General features: G+C 45.3%; 1 protein-coding gene across 4 annotated transcripts in view; it reads left to right on the top strand.

Annotated features, from left to right (window-relative positions):
- The window catches only part of UHRF2 (ubiquitin like with PHD and ring finger domains 2), a 163,322-nt gene that overhangs the window by 30,230 nt on the left and 109,501 nt on the right, over positions 1-23,591 (top strand). For 2 of the 4 annotated variants that reach the window (XM_039545346.1, XM_039545345.1), the window contains exons 2-4: positions 807-1,049; positions 2,524-2,538; positions 22,837-23,099. In XM_039545346.1, coding sequence (XP_039401280.1) covers positions 807-1,049; positions 2,524-2,538; positions 22,837-23,099 — 521 coding nt within the window. Of the gene's footprint in view, positions 1-806; positions 1,050-1,513; positions 1,569-2,523; positions 2,539-22,836; positions 23,100-23,591 lie in introns of those variants that run through there. The other 2 variants (XM_039545348.1, XM_039545347.1) reach the window with 2 other exon arrangements.

Genomic DNA, 23,591 nt, shown 5'->3' with positions numbered 1-23,591 from the left:
GGGCGAACAATTTATGAGTTTACCCTGTATAATCTTTATACAGGGTAAACCAGATTTATTTGGGTTTAGACCTCACTGGGAGTTGGGCATCTGAGTGTTAAAGACCAGCACACTTCTGTGAGCTGCTTTCAGGTAAACCTGCAGCTTTGGGACAAGTAATTCAGACCCTGGATCTTTATTGGAGCAGACGGGACTGTCTGGCTCAGCAAGACAGGGTGCTGGGGTTCTGAGCTGGCAGGGAAGGCAGGGGTAGAAGTAGTCTTGGCACATGGGGTGGCATCTTCCAAAGGGGTTTCTGTGATCCAACCCGTCAGTGTGAAACAGCTGTTTCGTGGCACAAGTGCTGGGAGGGAGTGGGGAAGAAGTAGGACTCACTGGCGCACTCAGGGGAAGAGGTGGAACGGAGGCAGAGGTTAGCTGGGGTAGGGGGGGTGGCGTGGGGAGCTGCCGGTGGGTGCAGAGCACCCACCAATTTTCCCCTGTGGGTGCTTCACCCCCAGAGCACTCATGGAGTCGGTGCCTATGCATATGGTAAGGCCCAAATCATGCAAAGGTGCACATGTATAGTTTTTATGCCTGTGAGTAATTTCATTGGGTGAAATCTTGGTCCCATTGAACTTAAGGGTTTTACTGTTCACGTCTAGCAAGATACCGACAAAACCAATGACCACATAGAAGTCATTTAATTAGTAATTTACAAAATGCATTACAATTTTCTGTTCTACGGAATTATTGTGTTAAGAGGAAATCTTAGCAATATTTCTTAAGATGGAGCTTTGCAAAATAAAATCTACTTTTTTTGACAGCTGGAAGATGGACATACTTTATTCGATTACAATGTTGGACTAAATGACATCGTTCAGCTTTTGATACGGACTGAGTCTGATGCTCCTACCACTTCCTTGACTAATAAGGATGGAGAAGTCAACCCACGTGCTGTTGCCAACTGTAAGAACAAAGTCAAGAGAACAACAGGGAGTGGATCTCCCAATCAGCCATCTACATCTGCTCGGTCATTTCTCATTGATGCTGGCATTGGATTGTATAAGGTATTTGCAAGTTTTGAAATCATCTTGTTTTGTACTTCTAGCTTCAGTTCTATAGCTTATATAGACCCAGATCCTTGAAACACTCTCATGTGCTTAACCTTAAACATGAGCATAGACCCACTGACTTCAAATTTAACATTAAGCATGTGTATAAGTATTAGGAGAATCAGGGCCAGTTGTAGTGTATGGATTCTTTTAAATAAAGACTTGTTAAAAATGATGATCATACATCTGTTATAGCTTCCAGGTACAGTAGGTAACGTCATTATGATGGGATTTAGGTGTTTAGTTTATGATGTCTAAGACTCTGATCAGTATACTGAAGGCACATACTTAAGGTTAGATATGTGTAAGTAACTTGCTGAACTGGGCCTAGAACAGTAAAATGTTTAGATTTAAATTTGTACAGTAAGAGGTCAAATGTATTAGAAAAACCTGGTCTTTTTTTCTCCTCATCTGGGCAGATGATCTAGTCTTGCTGCAATGTAGATGGACAAACTAGAAGTTACAGATTTCATGGTAGGCAGCCTCTTTTCTTCTTTGTCCAGCTTCTGTCTACCTTGTGAGAAATTTGAGGTGTCTTGTGTGCGGGAAGTGTTCAAGACGATAAAAGAAAAGCGTGCTACTTATGCCCTAGCTCAGGCATACAATTAGAGTTGCAAGTTGGAGAAACATCTTCATGAGACTCACTCTCCTGATATGAAGTCACTTTAATATGTCCTAGAAGAAGAAGAAGTTGTTGTTGTTGCATCAATTGCACTGATATTGTATCTCTCTCTCACACACGCGCGCGCACACACAGTGTGTGCGCATCTCCCATCACTTGCACTATCCAGCAACATCCCATACAATCGGCATTATAACACCACCAGCTAGAAAGCAAGGAGGCGAAAAACCTGTGAACTACATCTGATATAAAGACACCAGCTTTCCCACTTCCTATCCACTAATTTTCCCTCTTCTTTCTTTCTTACCTAGAAGTATAAAGCCTGTTCTTCAGCCCCTGTGCTCCCATTTCCCCTTTCATTAGGGCTATATCTACAGTATGCAGCTTTTAGCAACACGGCTGTGCCGTTACAGCGGTGCTGCTAAAAGGCACACAGTGTAGCTGCTGTTTGTCAGCTCTCCTGCTGACCAAAAAAACCTTCCACCCCCAGCGAATGGCGTTAGCTTTGATGGCAGGAGAGCACTTCTGTTCACACTGGTGCTTGTCGTGGGCAGAACTTTTGTCTTTCAGAGGTGTTAAATCCCCCACATCCCTCCCCCCAAGACACAAGTTTTGTCGTTCAGTTGCCAGTGTAGGCATAGCCTAGAAGAAGACGAAGGATGAAGTAAAACACCACAGATCAGAAAGAACCTAGAAAAGATGGATTTCTCAAAGAAATGCTAAAATAAACACTTACCAATAGCCTTTAGGAAATTGAGATAAGAAAGCACCTAAGTTTTATTTTATTTTCCAACCTCCTTTTTTTAGGGTGAAAAAGAGAAGGTAAATTATCCTTCTTGCATGGAAAGGGACCACCTGATTGCCTTATCTGCCTCAGTGAACCATCTCCATGGAGGCAGTTAGAAAATTCTGCCATCACGATGTTGTTGAGGACTGCCAAATCTTCTCTAAGATCGCCTTCAAGCACTTTGGTTTTAGGATATGCAGAAAAGTATTTAATATGTGAATGCAGGTGTTAAATTCCTTGCAGTTTCTAGATGTCAGGCGCATTCTGTTGACTAGGGGTCCTTCCTTAAAATTCCAGTTAAATGGCAGGTTATAAGAGTTTGTTCAAGCCAAAAATATAATTAAAAAAAATCCTGCTCAAGGGAAACCAGTGGAAAGGAACGTAAACTATGACATGCTTAGGTATAAGATGGCAAAAAGTATTTTTGTGTCTCACTACTTGCTTTTATAAACATTGAGAAATACTTTGCCTAGAAGTAGGAAGCCTGCAAGAGTGTCTTTGGATCTGCTAAACTCTTGGGTCATAGAGGGATAAATTATGGAGGATTAAAAACATTGCAGAGAAGTTGAACACTTTCATTGCATCAGTCTTGACGACAGAGGCTGTGTAGATGGCTTTTGTTCTCAGGTAACTAAAAGGAAGGTGCTGTCAGAAACTGTGGTATCTAAAGAAAAGATGTAAGAAAAGTGATGATTTAATTTGCAGCAAGTCACCAGAACCAAATGCTATTCTCCAGAGTTCTGAAGGACCTTAAGAATAAAGTAGCTTAGCTGCTAACAAAAATATACCTGTCATTAAAATCAACAATTTTGCTGGAGGGCTTTTTAAAGCACTAGGTGTGATGTTCTAGATCCTAACATCACTACCAGGTATAGTAGTTGAAATAACGTCAAACAGTTATTAAACACTTAGATTAAGTATCATAGGGATAAACCAGTGTTGCATCTGTGCCTCTCCTAATGGAATTCTTGAAGGAGGCAATAAAGATATAGTTTACTTGGACTTTCCATAAACCTTTGGCAAAAGTCCTTTTTATGAGACTTTATGAAGGAAACTGAGTAGTTATTCTTTGAGTGATATCCCGGTGGGTGCTCCACTGTAGGTGCAGCTGCACCCTCAGTACCTGGGATCAGAGGTCTTCGCTAGCTGTGCCTGTTGGACTGCACATGTGCACTTCCCCTCTCTCATGCGGTGTGTGTGTGTGTGTGTGTGCGCGGTCCAACCACCCCCAGTTCTTTGTCTACTGCCTTTGGTCTGGGATGGAATCCACTAGCAGAGCCTGCTTCTCCTATTCCCTCATATATTGTGCCTTACCTGATAGTGTAGCTAGTTGTTTTTCTTGTTCTTCCTTCTATCTGTATAACACTTGGTTTTTGTTAATTTTTATCTTTACAGTTCTCCTAGATTAGGCTTCTGTTTTTCCCACTTCCCAACTGGAAGCCCTTTTTTCTCTTCACTCTTATGCCTGGCTCTCCCGGATTTAAGAAGTTTGTCTCATGTGGGGCTGCCTTCTCAATAAGAGAGCCACCCACAGTGTATCTGCCCTCTGGGAGAGGGACACGTCCCTCAAAAGTGATCCCACTGCCTCGCTCTGAAACCCAGAGCCAGAAAAGATGAGGACCTTGGATTGAAACTTCTCCTCATGGAGAAATCACTTCTTCCGGCATCAGACCCGAACTCTTCCCCAGAGAGGCCCTCATGTTCTACCAGGTCGTTTGTCAACCTCACTCTTCCATACTCTGTCAAGAGAGTCATCCTGTGAGCGTGCGGATGACACAAAATGGGCTTCCTCCTCCTCTCACTCTGAGCCGCAGCCCACCAGAACACTGTCACCAGCTAGGTTGGTGGCTTCAACCTCATTTGACAGGGGACATAGCTCATGGGCTTGTCTAAGTATCTCTGGTACCAGCTTAAAGAAACTGTCTAAAGACCCTATCCAGGCAGACCTTCAGCCCTTGGTGCTGTTTCCCAGTTTTGAGGACCAAGGCAGCCCACTTGCAGGAGCTACAGCACTAATGCCATTTCTGGCACCAACAAAGCCTTTGGCACCGGCTAAATCTCTGATGCCATCTCCTGAAACTTCAGGGATGTAGACCTTCTCTTTGGTGCTGGGCGTTACAACAGCACTGATTATGTTCTTTCCTCCTCCACAAGACTTCAGATACCCTAAAGACCTTCTGATATCTGACACTCCTGAGTCTTCCCTTCTTCGACTGGACCTCCCCCCACTTCTGCCCTCCTCTCTAGAATCTCAACATTCCTCTCTTCGCCAAGGATGGCACCTCACTTCCCCAGTGAGGAGGAGGACGAGGGCAAATTGCACCAGATAATCCTCGCTATATGACACCCCCTCCCCCCAATCCTGGTAGGGACCACCGTGGATACAGCCCCATGTGCCACTCCCACTAACCTGGCCATATTGGGACCCTTGGGCTATTTATGGGGCACAGTTCAGGAACCCTCCCAGAGATCAAAGCTAGAGACCTGCTCCTCTCCATTGGTGTCATACTGTCAGGAAGTTGAACTGCCACTGGTACCAACTGAGGAGGAAGATGAGGAAAAAGCAGGCTTCTCCAACTTTACATTTTTCCTCCTCTTTACCTGAGAAGGCGATTATGCCTCCATCCCCTACATCTGCCAATGACTTCAGGCACTTTCAAGATCTATTCCAGGGGTCGGCAACCTTTCAGAAGTGATGTGCCGAGTCTTCATTTATTCACTTTAATTTAAGGTTTTGTGTGCCAGTGATACATTTTAACGTTTTTATGTGGTCTCTTTCTATAAGTCTATAATATATAACTCAACTATTGTTGTACATAAAGTAAATAAGGTTTTTAAAATATTTAAGAAGCTTCATTTAAAATTAAATTAAAACGCAGACCCCCCCCCGACCAGTGGCCAGGACCCAGGCAGTGTGAGTGCCACTGAAAATCAGCTCGCGTGCTGCAGGTGGCCTACCCCTGGTCTATTCCATAGGATTGTCGACTCTCTACAGATCCTGCTGGAGAAAGTCGAAGACCGGTAGCATAAACTGCTGGATATCCTCCACACACCCTCTTCCTCAAAGATCACACTACCAATAAGTGAAGCTCTTCTTGAACCTGCAAAGGTTCTGTGTCAGACCCCGGCTTCCATCCCTCTGACCTGCAAACATGCTGACAGAAAATATTACATTCCAGCAGAGGATGCTGAATTTTTATTTTCACATCCCATCCCAGCGTGGCACAGGACCGAGGCCGTTAGTACCAATCTCGATCTAGCCATCCAGACAGAGATTGGAAATGCCTGGACTTATTTGGATGCAAGACATACTCTTCAGTCATGCTACAGTTGAGGATTCCAAATTACGAAGCTCTCATGGCCAAGTATAATTATCTGAACTACTTCAAATTGGAGAAACTTAGCCATGATTGATCAGAGACTAAAAAGGAGCAATTCCAGTCCTTCGTAGTGGAGGGACACCACCTAGCCTGTATGGCCCTACAAGCCTCATTAGACTCTCCAGTCACTGATCCATTGCAACTGCTATGGTCATGAGACTTGAATCATGGCTACATCTCTTGGGCTTTCCTAAGGAGATACAAATCACAGTATAGGACATATCATTCAAAGCCCAGAAACTATTCTGGGAGCACACAGATAACTCTCTGTACTCCCCATAAAGACTTCCAAGCTACACTTCATTCTCTCAGGATATACACACCAGAACAAGACACACTTGGGGAAGTACCAACTCCCCTCGTGATCCCGAACCCAACAGTACAACCCTCAGTGACACTACCACACCCAACGACGTTGACAAAAACCTTCGACTAAATGTAGACCCCCCCACCACTTCTGAAGGGGCTACATCTCACTCACCAGCACCAAAGCAACTATTTTTGAAGGTGTGGTTGAGGCCCCGAGAAGCCTTCCCTTGTTCCAGTCATCTTCACCATCTCTGATGTTCCAACAGTTTGGCAACCGACTAGCTCTGTTTTTCCCATCTTGGAGTCTAGTCACCTCATCACATGGCAGCGGCCACATTTGTGGTCAGATACGCAAGACTGCACATGCGATGTCTTCAAGTGTGGCTCCATTCTGTATACCTTCCCCACAAACACAGCATTCACAATCTTTTATCCATGCCAGGGTGAGTCAAGGATTCACTACTGTGATGGATGCAGCTCAACAAGGTCTGTGTTGGAGTTCTGTTCCTATCACCATCACCAGCTATGATCCTAACCACCGATGCCTCCCTAATTGATTGGGAAGTGCATCTACACAAACACATAGTGCAAAGCATATGGTCGTCGACCGAATCCATCTTGCGCATCAGCCTCCTAGAGCTACGAGTGGTCTGCAATGCCTGCTGATGTTTCCTACCTCTTCTCAAACAGTATACCGCAAGAGTGTTGGACAATCTTGCCTTCATGTATTGTATCAACAGGCAGGGCGAAGTGAGGTACCACTTGTTATGCATGGAGACAATTAAAACTGTGAAACTGGTTTATCCAGAATGTTTCTATTTCAGCCACGTACCTTCTGGGACACCAGAATACCACTGCAGACACACGCAGCAGGATATTCTCGCACGATCACAAGTGGGAGCTGGATATGCTAGCACTTCACCCCATAGTCAACCATCCCACCATAGACCTTTGACGCTCAACACAACTCCTGCCCTCAGTTCTGTTCCAGAGTGGGACTGGGGCATGGATTGCTGCAGGATGCATTCCTCATAACATGGGATACACTTCTCCTGTATGCCTTCCCTCCCTTCCCACTCCTATTCAAAGTACTTCGCAAAATGCAGGCTGACTGAGCACAGGTCATACTAATGGCTGCAACCTGGCTATGACAGGCCTGGTATACTTACCTTCCATGTGTGATGGTATGCTGACTGATTTCTCTCCACCTAACACTGTGGCTCCTCTCACAGGACTTGGAGCATTTGGATTGGGATGCATCCCCCCTCAAAGCCTGGCTCCTCTTCTTTGGTGTCAGGAAATTGACTGCATCTGAGTAGGTTAACAGATACTTTTGAATAGCAGATGTGACATGACTAAACATGCATACATTCACAATGAGATTTTATTGCTGGTGTGCCTCACATCTGGTTGATGCAGCACACTTATTCTTGATTACATTCTACACTGTAAGCAGTCAGGATTGGCCAATAGCTCTATTAGGGAGCTACAGTTGGCAAAAATCTCTTCTTTTCATTCCCTCATTGACGGCCACTCCATCTTTGCATACCTGCTCACGAAGCACTTCTTGAAGGGTATTGCAAAATCTCTTATCCTCATATATGAGAGCCTACCCCGGCCTGGAACCTAGCTCAGTCCTATGTTCTCTGTCTAGATCAGTGTCTCTCGGATGTAGCCACCGTGGCTGCATGTGGCCACCAGGGGCTTTTCTTGCGGCCACAGCCTCCTGGGCAGTGATGGGGGGAGGGCGAGTAAGCAAGGAGGGTTTGGGCCCTGTCCCCCTCTTGAGTCACAAACATTGGAGGAGCAGATAACAGCCATTGTGAGTTCCCCACCTTCCTGGGGGGTGGTGAAGTTCAAGCTTCCGGCTTCAGCCCTGGTGTGGCAGGCAGCAGGCTCTGGCCACACAGTAGTGGGCTCTTACCGTTGGGCTTCAGGCTCTGGGCTTTGGCTGCAAAGCAGCGGGTTGTATCTCCCGGCCACTGGGCTTCAGGCTACGGCTGCTGGGCTTTGGGCTAGGGCTCACGCCCCCTCCCCCTTATCACCCTTGGCTTCCACTGCTTCCCTACCCATGTTCCCATCCAAGCCTTAATTTGTCCCCCAGCTTGCCAGGGCTGAGTAAGTCTGCTGTGAAACATTATATTTGCATGTTTAATATCACTTTTCACTGCTTCCCAGCTAGCTAACAAGTCTCTGCTGTCAAAAGTGACATTAACAAACATACACCACTTTTCACAGAAGCAGACTTACTAGCTAGCAAGTCTTTAAAAAACAAACAAACCTTGCAACCAAAACAGCGCGCGCAAAAAAAAAAAGGTGCATTGCATGTTCTTATTTGTGTTTCTGTTCTGTTTAGGTTCAGTAAAGAATAGACACAACTGTATGTTACTGAGTCTGCAAAAACACCCCTATATAAATAAATTTACTGTGATTGGACATGTATATGTACATAGGTATTTGCTTTTCCTAAAGTTAAGTATTTTAGGAAAAATTGTCAAAGCAGCTACCAGCAAGAGTTGGTGGCCACACTCTTGAGGCCACCAAAAATTTTGTTGAGACCCTCAGGTCTAGACCCCCATTTGAACCAGTGGCAACCTGTTCTTATGTACACCTATCAATGAAAACGGCCTTTCTTGTCGCCATCGCCTCTGCTTGATGGGGTGGGGGCACGTGAAATCACAGCCCTCATGGCATATCCACCATAAGTGTTTTATAAAGATAAAGTTACACTACGCCCACACCCAAGATTTTTACCTAAGGTCCCAACATCTTTTCATCTCAAACAACCAATACAATTCCCTTTCTTTTTCCTGAAGCCTGACAGTAATCAACAGGAGGCAGCGCTACACACCCTGGACGTGTGTCATGCATTGGCCTTCTACTTGGACAGGACTAAACCCTTCCAGAAATCACCACGATTATTCCTCTCCACCACTGAAAGTTCCAGAGGCACTGCTATAGCTAAACAACGCCTTGCTAAATGGATCTCAGCGTATGTTTGTTTGTCTTACGAACGTCTCGAGAGACAACCAACGCAATCAGAACACATTCCACATGATCGCTATCTATTGCCTTCCTTAATGTCCCCGTGGATGACCTTTGTAAGGCTGCCACATGGCCATTGACAGACCCTTTCGCCGCCTACTACGCTATTACTCACAAGGCCTCAACAGACACTCTCCTCGGACATGCTGTCCTATCCATGGCTGTGCGGTAACTGAAGTGCACAACTACCCATCTTCCTCCCCTTTGCTTCGAAGCCAAAAACATAATTTCTGCTGCAGAGAAGGAACTGGGGGGCGGTCTGACTGCACAGCGCTGTATGTACATCCCACACATAGTGCAAGAGAGGGGAGGTACACGTGTGGTCCGATAGGCACTGCTAGTGAAGATCTGAGATCCCAGTTGTAGATCCTCCAGGTGCAGCCAGGTAATATAGTTTGCCTTTCAGGCCCACGTTTAACTCTTTCATCACTTGTGTGGAATATGCACCCTATCACATTAAAATTCAAAAAAAGATTTATACATGCTTTTAGAATAATAGGAGGGCAAAATTGTGTAAGTGCTATAAACATTCAACCCTGAGAACTTAACTTCCTTGGCAGAACAAGTTTGAAGGAAACTTCTCCATAATTATGATTGAATAATTGTCCATTATAGTGGATTTGTATCTTATGAAACATCTGGTACTGACCAGTGTCTGATTAGTTATGCAATTCCTATGTCCCTTCTCCAACCCACTATATTGGGTCCCTACCTCGAGATTTATAACAATCATGCTTCCATCAGTTGCATTTTTGCTGGTGAGTAGTTCTCAACAATGCTTCAGCAGATTTGGTTGTTTTTCAGTTTCTAAGTTTTGGTGAGTCTTTTTGATATTTTGTTGCAATCCTCTTCCTGTAGTATCAGGTCACTTTAAGAGGGTGATAAGAGGTTCCCAATTTTGCCACTTTGGCTTTGTTGTACCAACTATTCATTTCGTTCTGAGAGCACGTGTGGCATGGAACTTCAAAGGTGGTCCTTCCTGACCTGTGTGGCAAGGTCTCTTTAACTCTAAGATGGGGCAGGCAAACTTTTTGGCCCGAGGGCCACATCTGGGTATGGAAATGGGGGGGGGGGGGGCAGGAAAGCTCCCCAAATTGGGGGTTGGGGTGTGAACGCACTGGCTGGGGGAGCGGGCTCTGGGATGGGGACAGAAATGAGAAGTTCAGGGTGTGGACGGGGGCTCCAGGCTGGGGCAGGTGGCTGGGGTGGGGGTGTGTGCGGGCTCTGGGGTGGGGCTGGGGATGGGAGGTTGGGAGTGTAAGAGCGTGCTCTGGGCTGGGACCGAGGGGTTCAGAGGATTGAAGGGGCATCAGGGTTGGGGCTTGGGAGGGGGTCAGAAGTGCAGGCTCCAGGCAGCGCTTACCTCAAGCAGCTCCCAGAAGCAGCGGCATGTTCCATCTCTGGCTCCTACGCAGAGGCGTGGCCAGGCAGCTCTTGGGGCAGGGGCAGCATGTGGAGCCCCCTGGCTGTCCCTTCGCGTAGGAGCCAGAGCGGGGACATGCCACTGCTTCCGGAAGCCACACAGAGCCACGGCACACACGGAGTGGGGCAAGCCCTTGACCCTGCTCCCTGGCTGGAGCACCGGAGCAGGCCAAGCCCCGGACCCTGCTCCCCGGCAGGAGCTTGAGGGCCAGGATTAAAACGTCTGAAGGCCATATGCAGCCCCAGGCCATAGTTTGCTCACCCCTGCTCTAAGAGGTACTTTTTGCATGCCATTTGCGTTCCTCATGCATGCTAGTACCTTTTGTGTGGCCTGTTCCTTTTGGACTTCAAAGACTCTTAAGATCCAGGACAAAGAGGTCTAGGGTGTCTTTCTTCTGGCATCTCCTGATAATTTGGAAAACATTTCTACCTGTCTTGAATCTCTGTTGCTGTCAAATTATCTTGTTTCAATTTTTAAAGTCAAATAAGTTCTACTTAATTATTTTAGAACTGTGGTAAGATCGAAACTCACTGGTGCGGCGCCGCCTGTTAGTCATCTGGGAATTAGCTCTTTTCCAGTCTTGGAGCACCCTCTGCTGGCTGGTGGCCCACCTTCCTCAGGCCCCTGTGTCCCTCCAGTGCCCCTTTACCTTGGCTTTCTGCCCCAGCAGTACCCCCACACTCTGGGTCTCCCCTCCCAGGGGAACCCCCTACCTCTATGCCCACCTTGCCTCAGTGGCTGCAGCCAGTCATCACCTAGCCCCCTCTCACTGGGGCAAACTGCAGTCTGTACTGACCACTCATAATTGGCAAGGGGGTTGGACCAGCTGCTTCTGCCTATTCCAGGGCTGCACCTCCCAGCCTCAGTACCTGTGTAGACCTTTATCAAGGCCTCAGCTTGGGGAGTTGCCAGGCTGGAGCTCCCCAGCGCCTCTTGCCCTTCCCCAGCACTGCTCTGTCTAAGGGTACGTCCATACTACCCGCCCGGGTCGGCGGGTAGCGATCGACTTCTCGGAGTCTCATCTAGACGCGATATATCGAACTCCGAACACGCTCCCGTCGACTCCAGAACTCCGCCACCGTGAACGGCGGTGGTCGAGTTGACGGGGGGGCTGCGGACTTCGATCCCGCGGCATCTGGACGGGTAAGCAGTTTGAACTTGCATACCTTAGTTCGACACCCCCCCCCTCCCCCCCAGTGTAGACCAGGCCTAAGGTACCCTTCGCTCCTTCAGGCAGCTAGGTCCATCTCACTCCACAGCTAGACAGAGACCTTGACCCAGCTTCTCTCTTAGGCCTTCTTATACTGTCTCAAACCCGCTCCTGATTGGCTCCCCGTGGCAGCCCTTTCCCATGGCTGTTTTTAACCTCTTCCAGTCCGGAGCGGGGTGACTGCCCCACTACAAGAACATTCAGTAAGCTTTTGTATGTCTATATTTTTACAATATTGGCAATAATAAAAACTCATTTATTCTTGGTACAACTGTATGTCCGCAGCTTGAATTGCCATGATTTTCTTTTCTGAAATATGGGATTCTCTAATCAATATTTATCTGAATATTCCAGTGTTGTTGCACAGTTGGTTGCTTTTTTCATATATAGGCTTGGAAGGATGAGATTTTTATCTGTAAATGTCAATTTCACGGTATGCAAATAAACCCCCCGACATTAATATTAATATTGTACAGATAGGCAAAGTAAGAAAGATGCTGCTTGAGAGCTTATTAGCATGATTTAATATTTTCTTTGCATATTTTGACATGTGGTGTTAATTTATATTGTAAAGCTACATTTTTTTATCTCAACTTCTCCTGTTATTAAATAATTGTCAGGTTTTTTTATCCCTCCCCATTGTCTGGCTCGCCCATAATTTCTCACAACTGTGAAATTTAAATTGATACAAACAGACGAATAATGCTTAAAAATAAACTTTGATATTATCCATCAAAATTATTATAAAAATTGAATTCTGGCAAGACTGTGTATATATTATTTATTGCAAGTTTGGTTCTGCTATTTGAAATCTCCTTCAGTTTGTGGTTAATTGGTTTAAATTAAAACCAATTATTTCGTTAGTTCCTGATTACTGTAGACCAGTGGTTCTCAAATTTTCGTACTGGTGACCCCTTTCCTATAGCAAGTGTCTGAGAGTGACCCCCTTATAAATTAAGCACACGTCTTAATATATTTAACACCGTTATAAATGCTGGAGGCCAAACAAGGTTTTGTGGTGGAGGCTGACAACTTGCGACCTTCCCTCCCTCCCTCCCATGTAATAACCTCGAACCCCCTTGAGGGGTTCTGACCCCCAGTTTGAGAACCCTTGCTGTAGACTAAATTCACGAATGTCTGGTTGGGGTATGCCAGAGTAAATGGTCCACTGTGTTTAAGGATCATGGTTGGTTGGTTTGTTTTTAAAGGGGGGGCATTATTTGCATTAGCGAGTAGGAGAGTAGACACAAGGGGTCAGCATAGTAGCTGAAGTGAGAAGAACTGGCCCAAAAAATGGGAGGTAGCCAGAACAGCTGTTGTGTATTGATTTTATAGGTTTGAGGTTCTAGCTGGAGCATGTATTTTAAGAGTTCTTTTGTAAATTGAAGTTGCCTTTCCACCAGCCTCCCCTAGTGTAATTCTGGACAAGGGCAGAATCCGGTCTTGGGGGTGAGGTACTTTGTTAGTACAGGCTAGATCAGGTCATGCAGTTTCTATTCCTTGCACCATCTTTGCAAAATTTGACCCTGCACACTGCTTTCTGTGTTTTTTTTGTGGCTCTTAAATAAGTATTTTACTTGTACATATTTCTTAAATTGCTTTATTGCCATGGCTTTTTACATATTAACAATTTGAGTGACATAGGAGTTTGCTTCTCTTCCCTGCAGCTGTTAAATCCTTCTAATATCAGATTCAGATGTGGTAAGAAATCCAGTGGAATGTGTTGGATAATATGTTCTGTTGCCTCTTGCTGATTATATACATTACCTGATACATACATGCACCTTTCTTTCACTTTGGAAGTCATGGCAGTACACTTTCTTCCATGATCTTTTGCTCTGTATTCATAGCTACAAGTGAGCTTGCAGTGGTGGTTTGAATTGGCTGAAAAAAAGAGGCCTTTTCACATGTCTCATTTAATATTCAGTTACCATGGAAACTTGCTGACACTGAACTGCATACCGCTGCAGCTGAAGTCTAGAGGCATTGTTAATGGTTTGTTACTTAGAGGCTTATTGTCAGTCTTCAGAGTGCAAGGGAAATAATAAAATTGCTCACCTAAGTGTTTCAGATCAGAGCAGAGGTAACACAATGGAGTGAAGTAGGTCATAGCATTGCAGATTAGCAAAAGGGGCAAACAGGCCCATTGACACAACCACTGAAGTCAGTTTTACCACTGTCCTTAAGAGGTGTGGGGATCTGACTCCTACCTTTTCCTGTTCTCACCCTTTTTCTTATCCAATTTTTTAAAATGTGGGTTAATTTTATTTCTATTGGTTTATATGATATATTTTCTTTTTCTAGTGGTCTTAATTTCTAACAGATTTAGGAAATTTAAATATTTATGAATTTTAATATTAAGAAGACACGCACATAATGGACCTGAAATTTCTTGAATTTCACTGATGCTATTTTTAATTGTCTCAAGTGGATGTCGTCTCTCAAACAAAGATAATCTGCACAAGAAAAATGGATCAACAGATGCATAAATTTACCAGTTAAAGATATGTGGTGTTGCACTCCATATGTTTATGGAAATACGCTTAGGAGTGTAAATATAATGTAATTGGAATATGCTTTATGAAAAAGGTCTCTTGTTAAGGTATCCTTACAAAGCTTATAATCTACTGAGGGTGTTCATCCTATTTGTATGAATGTATCATTCTTGTATCTAAAACTAGAAATATGAAGCTAACTCTCAGGTCCTATTGTAACTATGCAAAGTGTGGGCCATTAATGGTGGGTTAGAATCTTGATGGCACCCATTACTAGGACAATTGGCTGTAGATGGTTTATTTATCTGCAAGCCTTCTTGTGGACCTGGGGGCCAGCCTGCGGGTAATAAAGAATGAGGTCTTACAGTGACATGTGACCGTGTCACCTGATACTGGAATCCATCTTAAACCTGGAGCTTTTCCATTTAGAAGGGGGTGGGAACCCAGAGAGAGAAAGGAGTCCTGCCTTGGGCCAAAGCTATAAAAGGGCGTGGAACAAAGGGGTCCAGTCTTGAGAAATCCCCTACTTACCACCAGTGCTGGAATAAGGACTGTACCAGGAGAAAGGATTGGGCTCAGACTAGGAAGGAGTTAAGTCTGTGAAAGAAGCTTATTGGGACATCTCTAAGGGTGAGATTTACCTGTATTCAGCTTCTTAAATGTATTAGGCTTGGATTTGCGGTGTTTTGTTTTATTTTACTTGGTAACTTACTTTGTTCTCTCTGTTACTTGAAACCACTTAAATCGTACTTTATATTCTTAATAAAATCACTTTTGTTTATTATTGAACGCATAGTAAGTGATTAATACCTGGGGGAGAAAACAGCTGTGCATCTCTCTATCAGTGTCACAGAGGGTAGACAATTCATGAGTTTACCCTATATAAGTTTTATACAGAGTAGAACAGATTTATTTGGGGTTTGCTTTCAAGGGCCTATACAACTCTGTCCCTTCTTATTTATTTCCTCTTGTCTTATCAGATCATTTCCCATCTTCTGTGATGCCAGTCTTTGTAGCCCTGTTTGCTTATCTCACAATTGTCTCCCTGCTTTCTGCAACAGTACATTTTGTGCATGGAATGCCCTTCTGTAGCTGCCCCACAAAGCCATTATACTCCTTTTTAAAAATCTTTTGTAAGTAGTTACTTCTTGTGGAAACTGCAGAAAAGGTAAGCTAAGGCTGGGATTCTCCCTTCCACACAGAAGGTGGGCTGAGTCACCCTTGCCTTCCATCTCCCTCTCCTCCAAACCCAGTGGAGGGTGTTGTGCAGGTGCTGGAACGCAGCAGGCTATCAAGGGCTGCGCAGGTGGGGAGAAGCGCTGCTTCCCCGGCCCTGGAGTTCCCTTGGCGGGGAGAGATGCTGCTGCCCCGGGCTGCTGTGGCAAGGAGAGCCTGGGAGGAGTTCTTTCCCTTGTCCTCCCCACCCACACCGGGCAGCCTGCACCCCCAGCCAGAACCCCCACCCTAATCCTCTGTCCTGAGCCCCCTCCTGCACCCCAAAACCCTCATCCCTGTCCTCACCCCAGAGCCCACAGCCCAACTCTCTGCCTTAGCCCTGACCCCCTCCCAAGCCCTTCGGCCCCACCCCTGCCACACATCACCTCCATATTGGTGGACATAAAAAATTAGAGGGAACTTTGGTGGGGGCTACTCTGGGAGAGGAGAATGAGAGGAATGTGCTCGGGACTCTCGCTGTCTTCCTTATCTTTTTGCTGATATTTTTTACTGGGAAAATTTATACAATCTGGACTTATGTTATAACTTCCTCGCATAGGAAATCCCAGGAGTAGCTGCAGTCAGGGGTAATCCTTGGTAATGTCATTCCCTCACAGCTTGGCTGTTAGTAAGATGAAAGTGGGGAAGTGCAGGATAATGCAGACTCAGAGTGATGTAGTAAGGTCACCTCCATAGCTAGCTCCCCATGTGTTTTTTTTTTTTAAATGAGGGATGATCAAGACCTAAGCCATCTACTCACCTATTTTATTTATCGCATGTTAGAACTATTGAATGTTGGAAGAGAGTGGAAGCTGGGAATTTACATGAGAAAGATGAGAGGGTTAAATTGTGGAAGATGGTTGGGAGTGAGGGAAGAGAAAGGGGACTAGCGATCAGTTAACTCAGTGGTCCCCAACATTTTTGTGTCCAGTAGCACATTCATGTTTTCAGAAGAGTGTGGCGGGCGCCAACAATTTTTCAAGGCTTATTTTCTGTTTGTACATTAAATAATACGAAAAAATCATATTTAATATTACATAATATGAATCCATAAGATAAAAAGGGTAATTTTACATGTAAAAGGTATGTATTAAATTATTCAGCAATTATCTTTCATCTTACCATGTGAATTTGCTCTTTTTTATCTACAAAATATTTTACAAAATAAATATCATAAACAGCTTTCATCTTATTTTTTAAAAAGTAAAACATTGTTGAACTGCTGGTCCAAATATAGCTATTATTCTTACTTTAACATAGAATGAAGCCTGCAGCCCCGGAGTTCTCTGTCCCCGGCAGGGGTGGGGCTGCAGCTTCTCTCCAGCTTCGAAGCTACAGCCCCGCGCCTGCCAGGGACAGAGAACACCGGCGCCCACAGCCTGCAGCCCCGGAGAAGCCGAGGAGAAGCCACAGCCCCACGCCTGCCAGGGACAGAGAACGCTGATGCCTACAGTCCCGGAGAAGTCGGAGAAAAGCTGCAGCCCTGCGCCTGCCAGGGACAGAGAGCACCGGCGCCTGCAGCCTGAGTTCTCGGGGCCGCAGCTTCTCTCCCCTGCTGGGCACTAGGCGGGCGCACAAAAATGCCCCAGCGGACACCGCGTTGGGGACCACTGAATTAACTTATTTATTTGAACACCAAAACCATGTAACTACTATGATAGATACCTGTTCTCACCTTGGTCTTTTGTATTTTACATCTTTATCCTCCATTCTTCATCTGTTATGCTCTTTAGGGTAGGATCTGTGCTTTCATTAGTACTTGCAAAGTATTTAAATACTCACACATTTGAAATAGTAGTAGTAATTACTATCACTACTAAAATTTTTTTGCACCTTTCTTATATTAAACGAGTTGTTTGCATAGGTTCAGAAGAGATTACTCTTTGAGGCAGTATTGTCGAGTGGGTAGTTAAGGGCTGTTTCTGTCATTGCCTGTTAGCTTCAGTGTCCCTACTTGTAAAAATAGGGATAATGATACCCACTTTGAGAATTTTTTGTTTTGGAAGGGGGGGAATGCTTTATATAAGGAATGTATTATTACAGAAGAAGAAAAGGGTGTAAGTGTAGTTTCTTTTTAAAAAGATGTTTGGCAAAATAACTAAAACTAAATAAAGCCCTGAAAAGCATCTGTTAAAGTGGTAATAGTTGAAATGGGTCCAGCAGGAACAAAAAGCCACATCTCAGAAGTTTGTTTTAAATAACTTGAACGTGGTCTGAGCAGTATTAGAATGTACTTTTAATTTGGTAGTATATATTTCTCCTTTATATGTCATTCTTCATTTGGTACAGCTCCATTCTATCAGACTGCTACAATATTTCTTTGCTCAGAGTACAGAGTGGATGGGGTTATTACATTATTCAGGATTTTTTTTTAATTTAATGGCTCTTCTTAATAACTCTCCTGCCCTGCGAGAGGAGTAGCGCTTTATACGGTTAAAATTGGCGTGTGTTGCGTTAGGCCCACACTAATCGCTCTATTTGGCCCGGAAACTATATCACAGTGCTCCACCTCCCGCCCTCTGAGACATATCGGATGCACTGGCCAGGTGGACAGGAATGGGCCAAACGCTTCTTGGACGTCATGGACTGCGAGCTGTGGCAGGATCAGCACGGCAGCAGCACACACAGTCAGCTCATGACCGCAGTAGAACCAGCAGAGAAAGCAAAATCTGACAGACTTCACACAGCCCCACATGGGGAGAGCTCATCACACTGGATCACACAGCTTGCTATCAGAACTGAGTTCTGCGAGAAAAAAAGACAAAAGAAAAGAAAAGATGAAAAAGGGGAGTGAACCGCTTAGGTGCAGAATGGGAGAAAAAAGAAGACAACAACAGAAAAAAGCAAAAAAAAAAAAAAAAAAAAGAAAACACCAAGGAAAACTCAAAGAAAAAAAAAGAGAAAAGGGGGGAAGCAAATGGAAAGAAGCTGCAATGCAATGCATGCACCGCAAGAAGCAGTGCCCAAAGAAGTGGATGGATTGATCGACAAGGAATTATAGAGGGTGTTGAGTCTTCTGCCATGTTGGAAGAGAATGGAAGGGGAAAAGGAGAAGAAAAGAAGAGAGAAGAACCTGCAGCCAGGAGGGCACCCAGCACACGGAAGAAGAAGAGGAGAAGCACTGAGAGAGCCACCCTGCAGAGGAAGACAAGCAGAAGAGGACAGCATGGCAGAGAGAAAGCAGCATTACCCTGCCCCCAGCCAGCAGCAAGCAAATTTTTTTTTGCAAAGAGCCTTTTATGAGCTCTGATTTCTTTTTTTGTGGTTGGGCAGCATATTTTTTGTTTTTTTTACTTTTTTTTTTTGATTTGCTTATGAAGTTTTTTTTTGAGGATTTTGTCCAGGGACAGTTTAGAAGAAAGTTTGTTAGTGTGATAGGGTGGTAGTTAGCATGTCCTTGGGGGGGTCAAAATCAGATTTGGAGACAGAAGGACAGTGGCTATGCAAGCTGGCGTGGGGTGCACCTGCCATGGTGCAGATCCTGATGCCTGGACCTGTGGCAGGATCTGTTAAGCAGGGCTGTAAATGGATCCTGGTTAAGAAATCACAGAAATCAGATGTATAAGGTAGATGAAAAAGTTCACTGTATGGAATGTGTATGTATTATGTAATTACAATGTCTATTTATATTTTTAGTGTAACTCCAATTTTTGGGTCTTCAGTTTCTTCTCCCTTATAAAATGAAGCAGCCTCTGGGAAAAGCTCCCTCAAGAAATCCATCCCAAAAGAGAGCGGAGAAGAAAGGGAAGAGAAGAGAGATGAGATGAGAGTGAATCTGATATTTTATGATGATTAGGAGAAAAGAGAATGAGAGGGGAGAGACGTGGATCAATGAGAGGAGGGGAGGAGAGACCAGAGTGGCGGCAGGGAGGGATGAGAGCAGGGGGAGCAGGAGAACGTGAGGAGTGGAGGCAGGGGGCACAGAGGGCCGCAGGAAGGGGGGGTGGGGCTGATCGATCTGCTGGATGTGCGGTGGGCAGGGGGGCGCAGGGGGCAGCAGCGCGGGGATCAGGACTGATGCCTTCAGCATCACCATGTTCTTCACAGCTTCATGTTGGCGAGGCCTGCTGCCTCCTGTGTATAACCGTCCTCGCCCAGCCACCACCACCCTCCACCCCTGTCCCCCAGTCAGCAGCCCTCCGTGCCTGCTGCCCGCCCACTCCGCCCCCGTGGTCCTCCCTCCTCCCCTCCTTTCCTTACTCGATGCCCTCCCTTCCTCTTTTCTTTTCTTTTCCTCAAATAAAAAATCCTCCCTTTCCCACTTTTAATTCTTAAAATTTTTAAAAATAAAAAAAAAACTAGAATGGTTTTTTTACTTGGACTGCTTCAATCAGGGGTGGGGGAGTTCAAAGGGGAGAGTCAATCAATCACTGGGTGTGGGTGTTGGGTTTTCTGGGTGTTCATCACCAGCTGCCACTTCTTTTTCCTTCCTCTGATTCTTCTCTTTCTCTGCTTCTGCTTCTCTTCTCTTGCTCTTTGGTGCTGGTCTCTGTGTGTCTTCAGCCTCGTAATCCAGCCGCAGCTCCCCTCTCTCACAGAGATTCACCCGCCATATGCAACCCCCAATAACAGCACAGACATTGAGGAGAACACAGCAGGCAGCAGCTCAGGCATGGAGGTCAGAGTTGAGGCCATGCGCCAGTTAGCTGCCATTGCCAGATGCCATGCGCCAGCACCACCACCACCACCATGCTGCTCTTGCCCAGCCTGTGGCTGCCTGCTGGTGACCCTCCCCCCAGGCTCTGTGGCAGCCTCGAGCTGCATGGGCATCGATAGGCCAGGCTGGCCCCCCCATAACGACACCAGGCATTTCATCCCCAAGTGTTATTTTCTTCTCTGCTGTAAAGTCCTGCCTTGTCTGCTGCCATGAGTTATAGACAGCGTGCTTCTGGCGTGAGCGTCCCTGCCATCCCTCCCTCCACTTCATGTTGTGTTGCGTCGTGTGCTTGCAGCACCCTTCCTGGGTGCCACCATTGAAAAAGAAACTCGCTGGTGTGCCGGGTGCCCTGGTGCTGCGGGTGCAAGGTAGCAGGATAAGGGTTCCATCCCAGCTCCCCACATCCTCAGGCCCCACTGCACATCCCAGCACTATGGCCTGCACATTTCCCCTCAGTGATTGCCTTGGCAGCAGCATCACAGTAGATTGCACAGTAGATTTCCCAGCCATGATTTGATTTTGACTCACCGCAAGCTGTGCTGGGAGCTGTCTGGGCGCTTCTGCTGTCGCCACTCGCTTCTCGGGGCTGCTGCTGCTCTCTCATCTTGGTCATCTGGCTATTATGGGGCAACAGGGGCAGGGGGCAAGCAAGTCCAAGAAAGTGCCAACTGTTACGCAACGCCCTGCAGCATCGCCAGTTCCATCCACACACACCACACAAACACCACCAGTCACAGTCAGTCCCGCCGCCAAAAATGGCAAAAAAATGATAGAAATGGCCCTGGATCTCTCAGCGCCTCCAAGCCGCCGGCGCCAGCGAAGCGGCGCGCGTCCTTTCGTGTGTCCATGTCCTCATCTCATCTGTCATCCGCCTCCCTGCGCCGCGCCTTCCTCTTCTTCGCCGGTTGGGGTTCGTTTGCCATATGCTGCGAGTGTGCGAGAGGTGTTTAAAACATGTATGAGGCGAGCAGGGTCCATGCTTGCCATGCGTGCTGCTGTGCGGTGCACCTGCGCCTGGCGCAAAAAAAGCAAAGGCCGCTGGGTTGGAGGGGAGGGGAGAGAGGAGGAGAGGAGACCCACCCCCGAAACCACTTTTGCCCTTTTTTTTGCCCCATCAGGCACTGGGATCACATCTCAAATGGGAGGGGCGGGGGGCGGGGGGGGGGGGGGGATAGATAGCTACCCACAGCCCCCTGCTCACAGCGCTAAAATAGCCGCGGACCTCCACCACACACACACACGATTTTATTGTGTTAGTGTGTGGCGCGCAATTTTTTTTTATAAAATCTGTTTTACAAAACCGGTTTATGCAAATTCGGAATAGTCCCGTAGTGTAGACGTACCCTCAGAGTGATAGATTTGTGTAGATGCTGTTTTGAATCCAGGTTCAAGTTTCAAAAACAAGCTAGAAATGTTGTGTCCAGAGTTGTTTTTCTGAGGGCAAGTCTACCCTACAGTGCTACATTGGCCCAGCTGCATCGACACAGTTGTGCTGCTGTAAACACACTATGTCGACAGAGTGCTCTCCTGTTGGCATAATAGCGTCCGCCTCTCGTGGAGATGAAATAATATCAGCGGGAGAGCATTTCCCGCCAACATAGCTCTGGTGTGGACTGCGCTTAGGTCAGGGTTAGGCAACCTATGGCATGCGTGCCGAAGGCGGCATTCAAGCTGATTTTTCAGTGGCGCTCACACTGCCCGGGTCCTGGCCACCGGTGTGGGGGGGCTCTGCATTTTAATTTTAAATAAAGCTTCTTAAATATTTTAAAAACCTATTTACTTTACATACAACAATAGATTAGTTTTCTATTATAGACTTATAGAAAGAGACCTAAAAACGTTAAAATATATTACTGGCATGCGACACCTTAAATTAAAGTGAATAAATGAAGATTTGGCACACCACTTCTGAAAGGTTGCCGACCCCTGGCTTAGGTTGATGTAACTTGTGTCACACAGGGGAGTCTCTTTCACACCCCTGAGTGACATAAGTCACATGGACTTAAGCGGTAGTGTAGACCAGCCCTTAGAGGTGTAAGATGCATGGAAATCTCAATCTTGGTTAGCTGTGGTAACAGCTTTGGTAGGTTTGGAGAGCCTTTTCTTGTCCTCTTGGCTGGAGGAATCAAGTGTAGTGCAGGATTAAAGGAAACATCTAAGGGAAAAATAACTATTCCATTATTGAGGAATCAGTGAAGTCTTAGAAACTCTGTAGGTTGTGAGCTAATATTCTGAGTGCCTGCCCTTGGGAAGGCAGCTGCTAAAGGCATAAATCTTTATTGATGATTGGGAACAATATTGTGGAGGAGGACGATGATAGACTACTGTTCTAATTTTTCTTATAAAAATCTATCTTGCCTAACAGTTTTTGTTGAATTACTTATAAATGATCATTTTGAATATTATGGGGGGTGAGTCAAATATTAAAATTCTATCCTAAAAGCACAAAAATTAAATGTAGAGTTTTTTAAATTTAGTTACACAAATTGAGTGTACAGGTTAGCTCAAAATGACCAAGTTGTTTAGCCAGTTGTTTTTTCCCATTTAACTTGATTTTTAGGCAATAAACATTAACTCCTTCTCAAAATTTTATTTTTAGATAAATGAATTGGTGGATGCCCGTGATGTCAGCATTGGAGCCTGGTTTGAAGCTCACATAGAAAATGTAACCCGAGCAACAAAAGGACATAAGAATGGTAAAGCTCAAGCAAAAAGTGGCAATACTTACAGAAGGACTAATGGAAACTTAAGCCAAGATCATTCTAGAGAAAATACAAATAATTTGGACAGTGCACCTTCAACATCTTATTCAGACTGTATGGACACTGATGAAGATGCTATTTATCATATCAAGTATGATGAGTAAGTGCTCCTGATATTGTTATGAGGACACAATGTGAATTTATTTGGTTTGTGTAAACCAAGAATATTGTTGAAGAAACTTGGATCCTAGAGAGAGCAAGTTCAAAATTACAACCAAAAAGCAGTATTAAGAAGCCATAACACATTTCTTTTGGATTTAATGGCTAATTGGGGCGTGACACGAATTTTTTTCTTACTCTTGAATTCCTATGAAGTATTTAACTTTTATGGCTCACCTTTATGAAACTTAAAACCCTCCCCTTAACAAGGAAGTGACATTAAAAATCAGATTTGCTGTATCTGTTTTGCTGCATAAGACATGAGTATAAGTAAAGCATACGTTTTTAAAATTTATATTACTCCCAGTCCAAATGGAGAGACAAAACTCTCATGGAAGCAAAATCTGGTGCTTTGGATGAATTTGACTCAAGGGTGATATTGATGCACAAAGTTACCAGTCTGCCTTTTATGTAAATCTTTACAGCTAATCCC

Source organism: Mauremys reevesii, linkage group 6, assembly GCF_016161935.1.
Source record: "Mauremys reevesii isolate NIE-2019 linkage group 6, ASM1616193v1, whole genome shotgun sequence".
In the NCBI taxonomy this organism is placed as follows: domain Eukaryota; kingdom Metazoa; phylum Chordata; order Testudines; family Geoemydidae; genus Mauremys; species Mauremys reevesii.
This window is presented reverse-complemented; position numbering and strand designations above follow the sequence as displayed.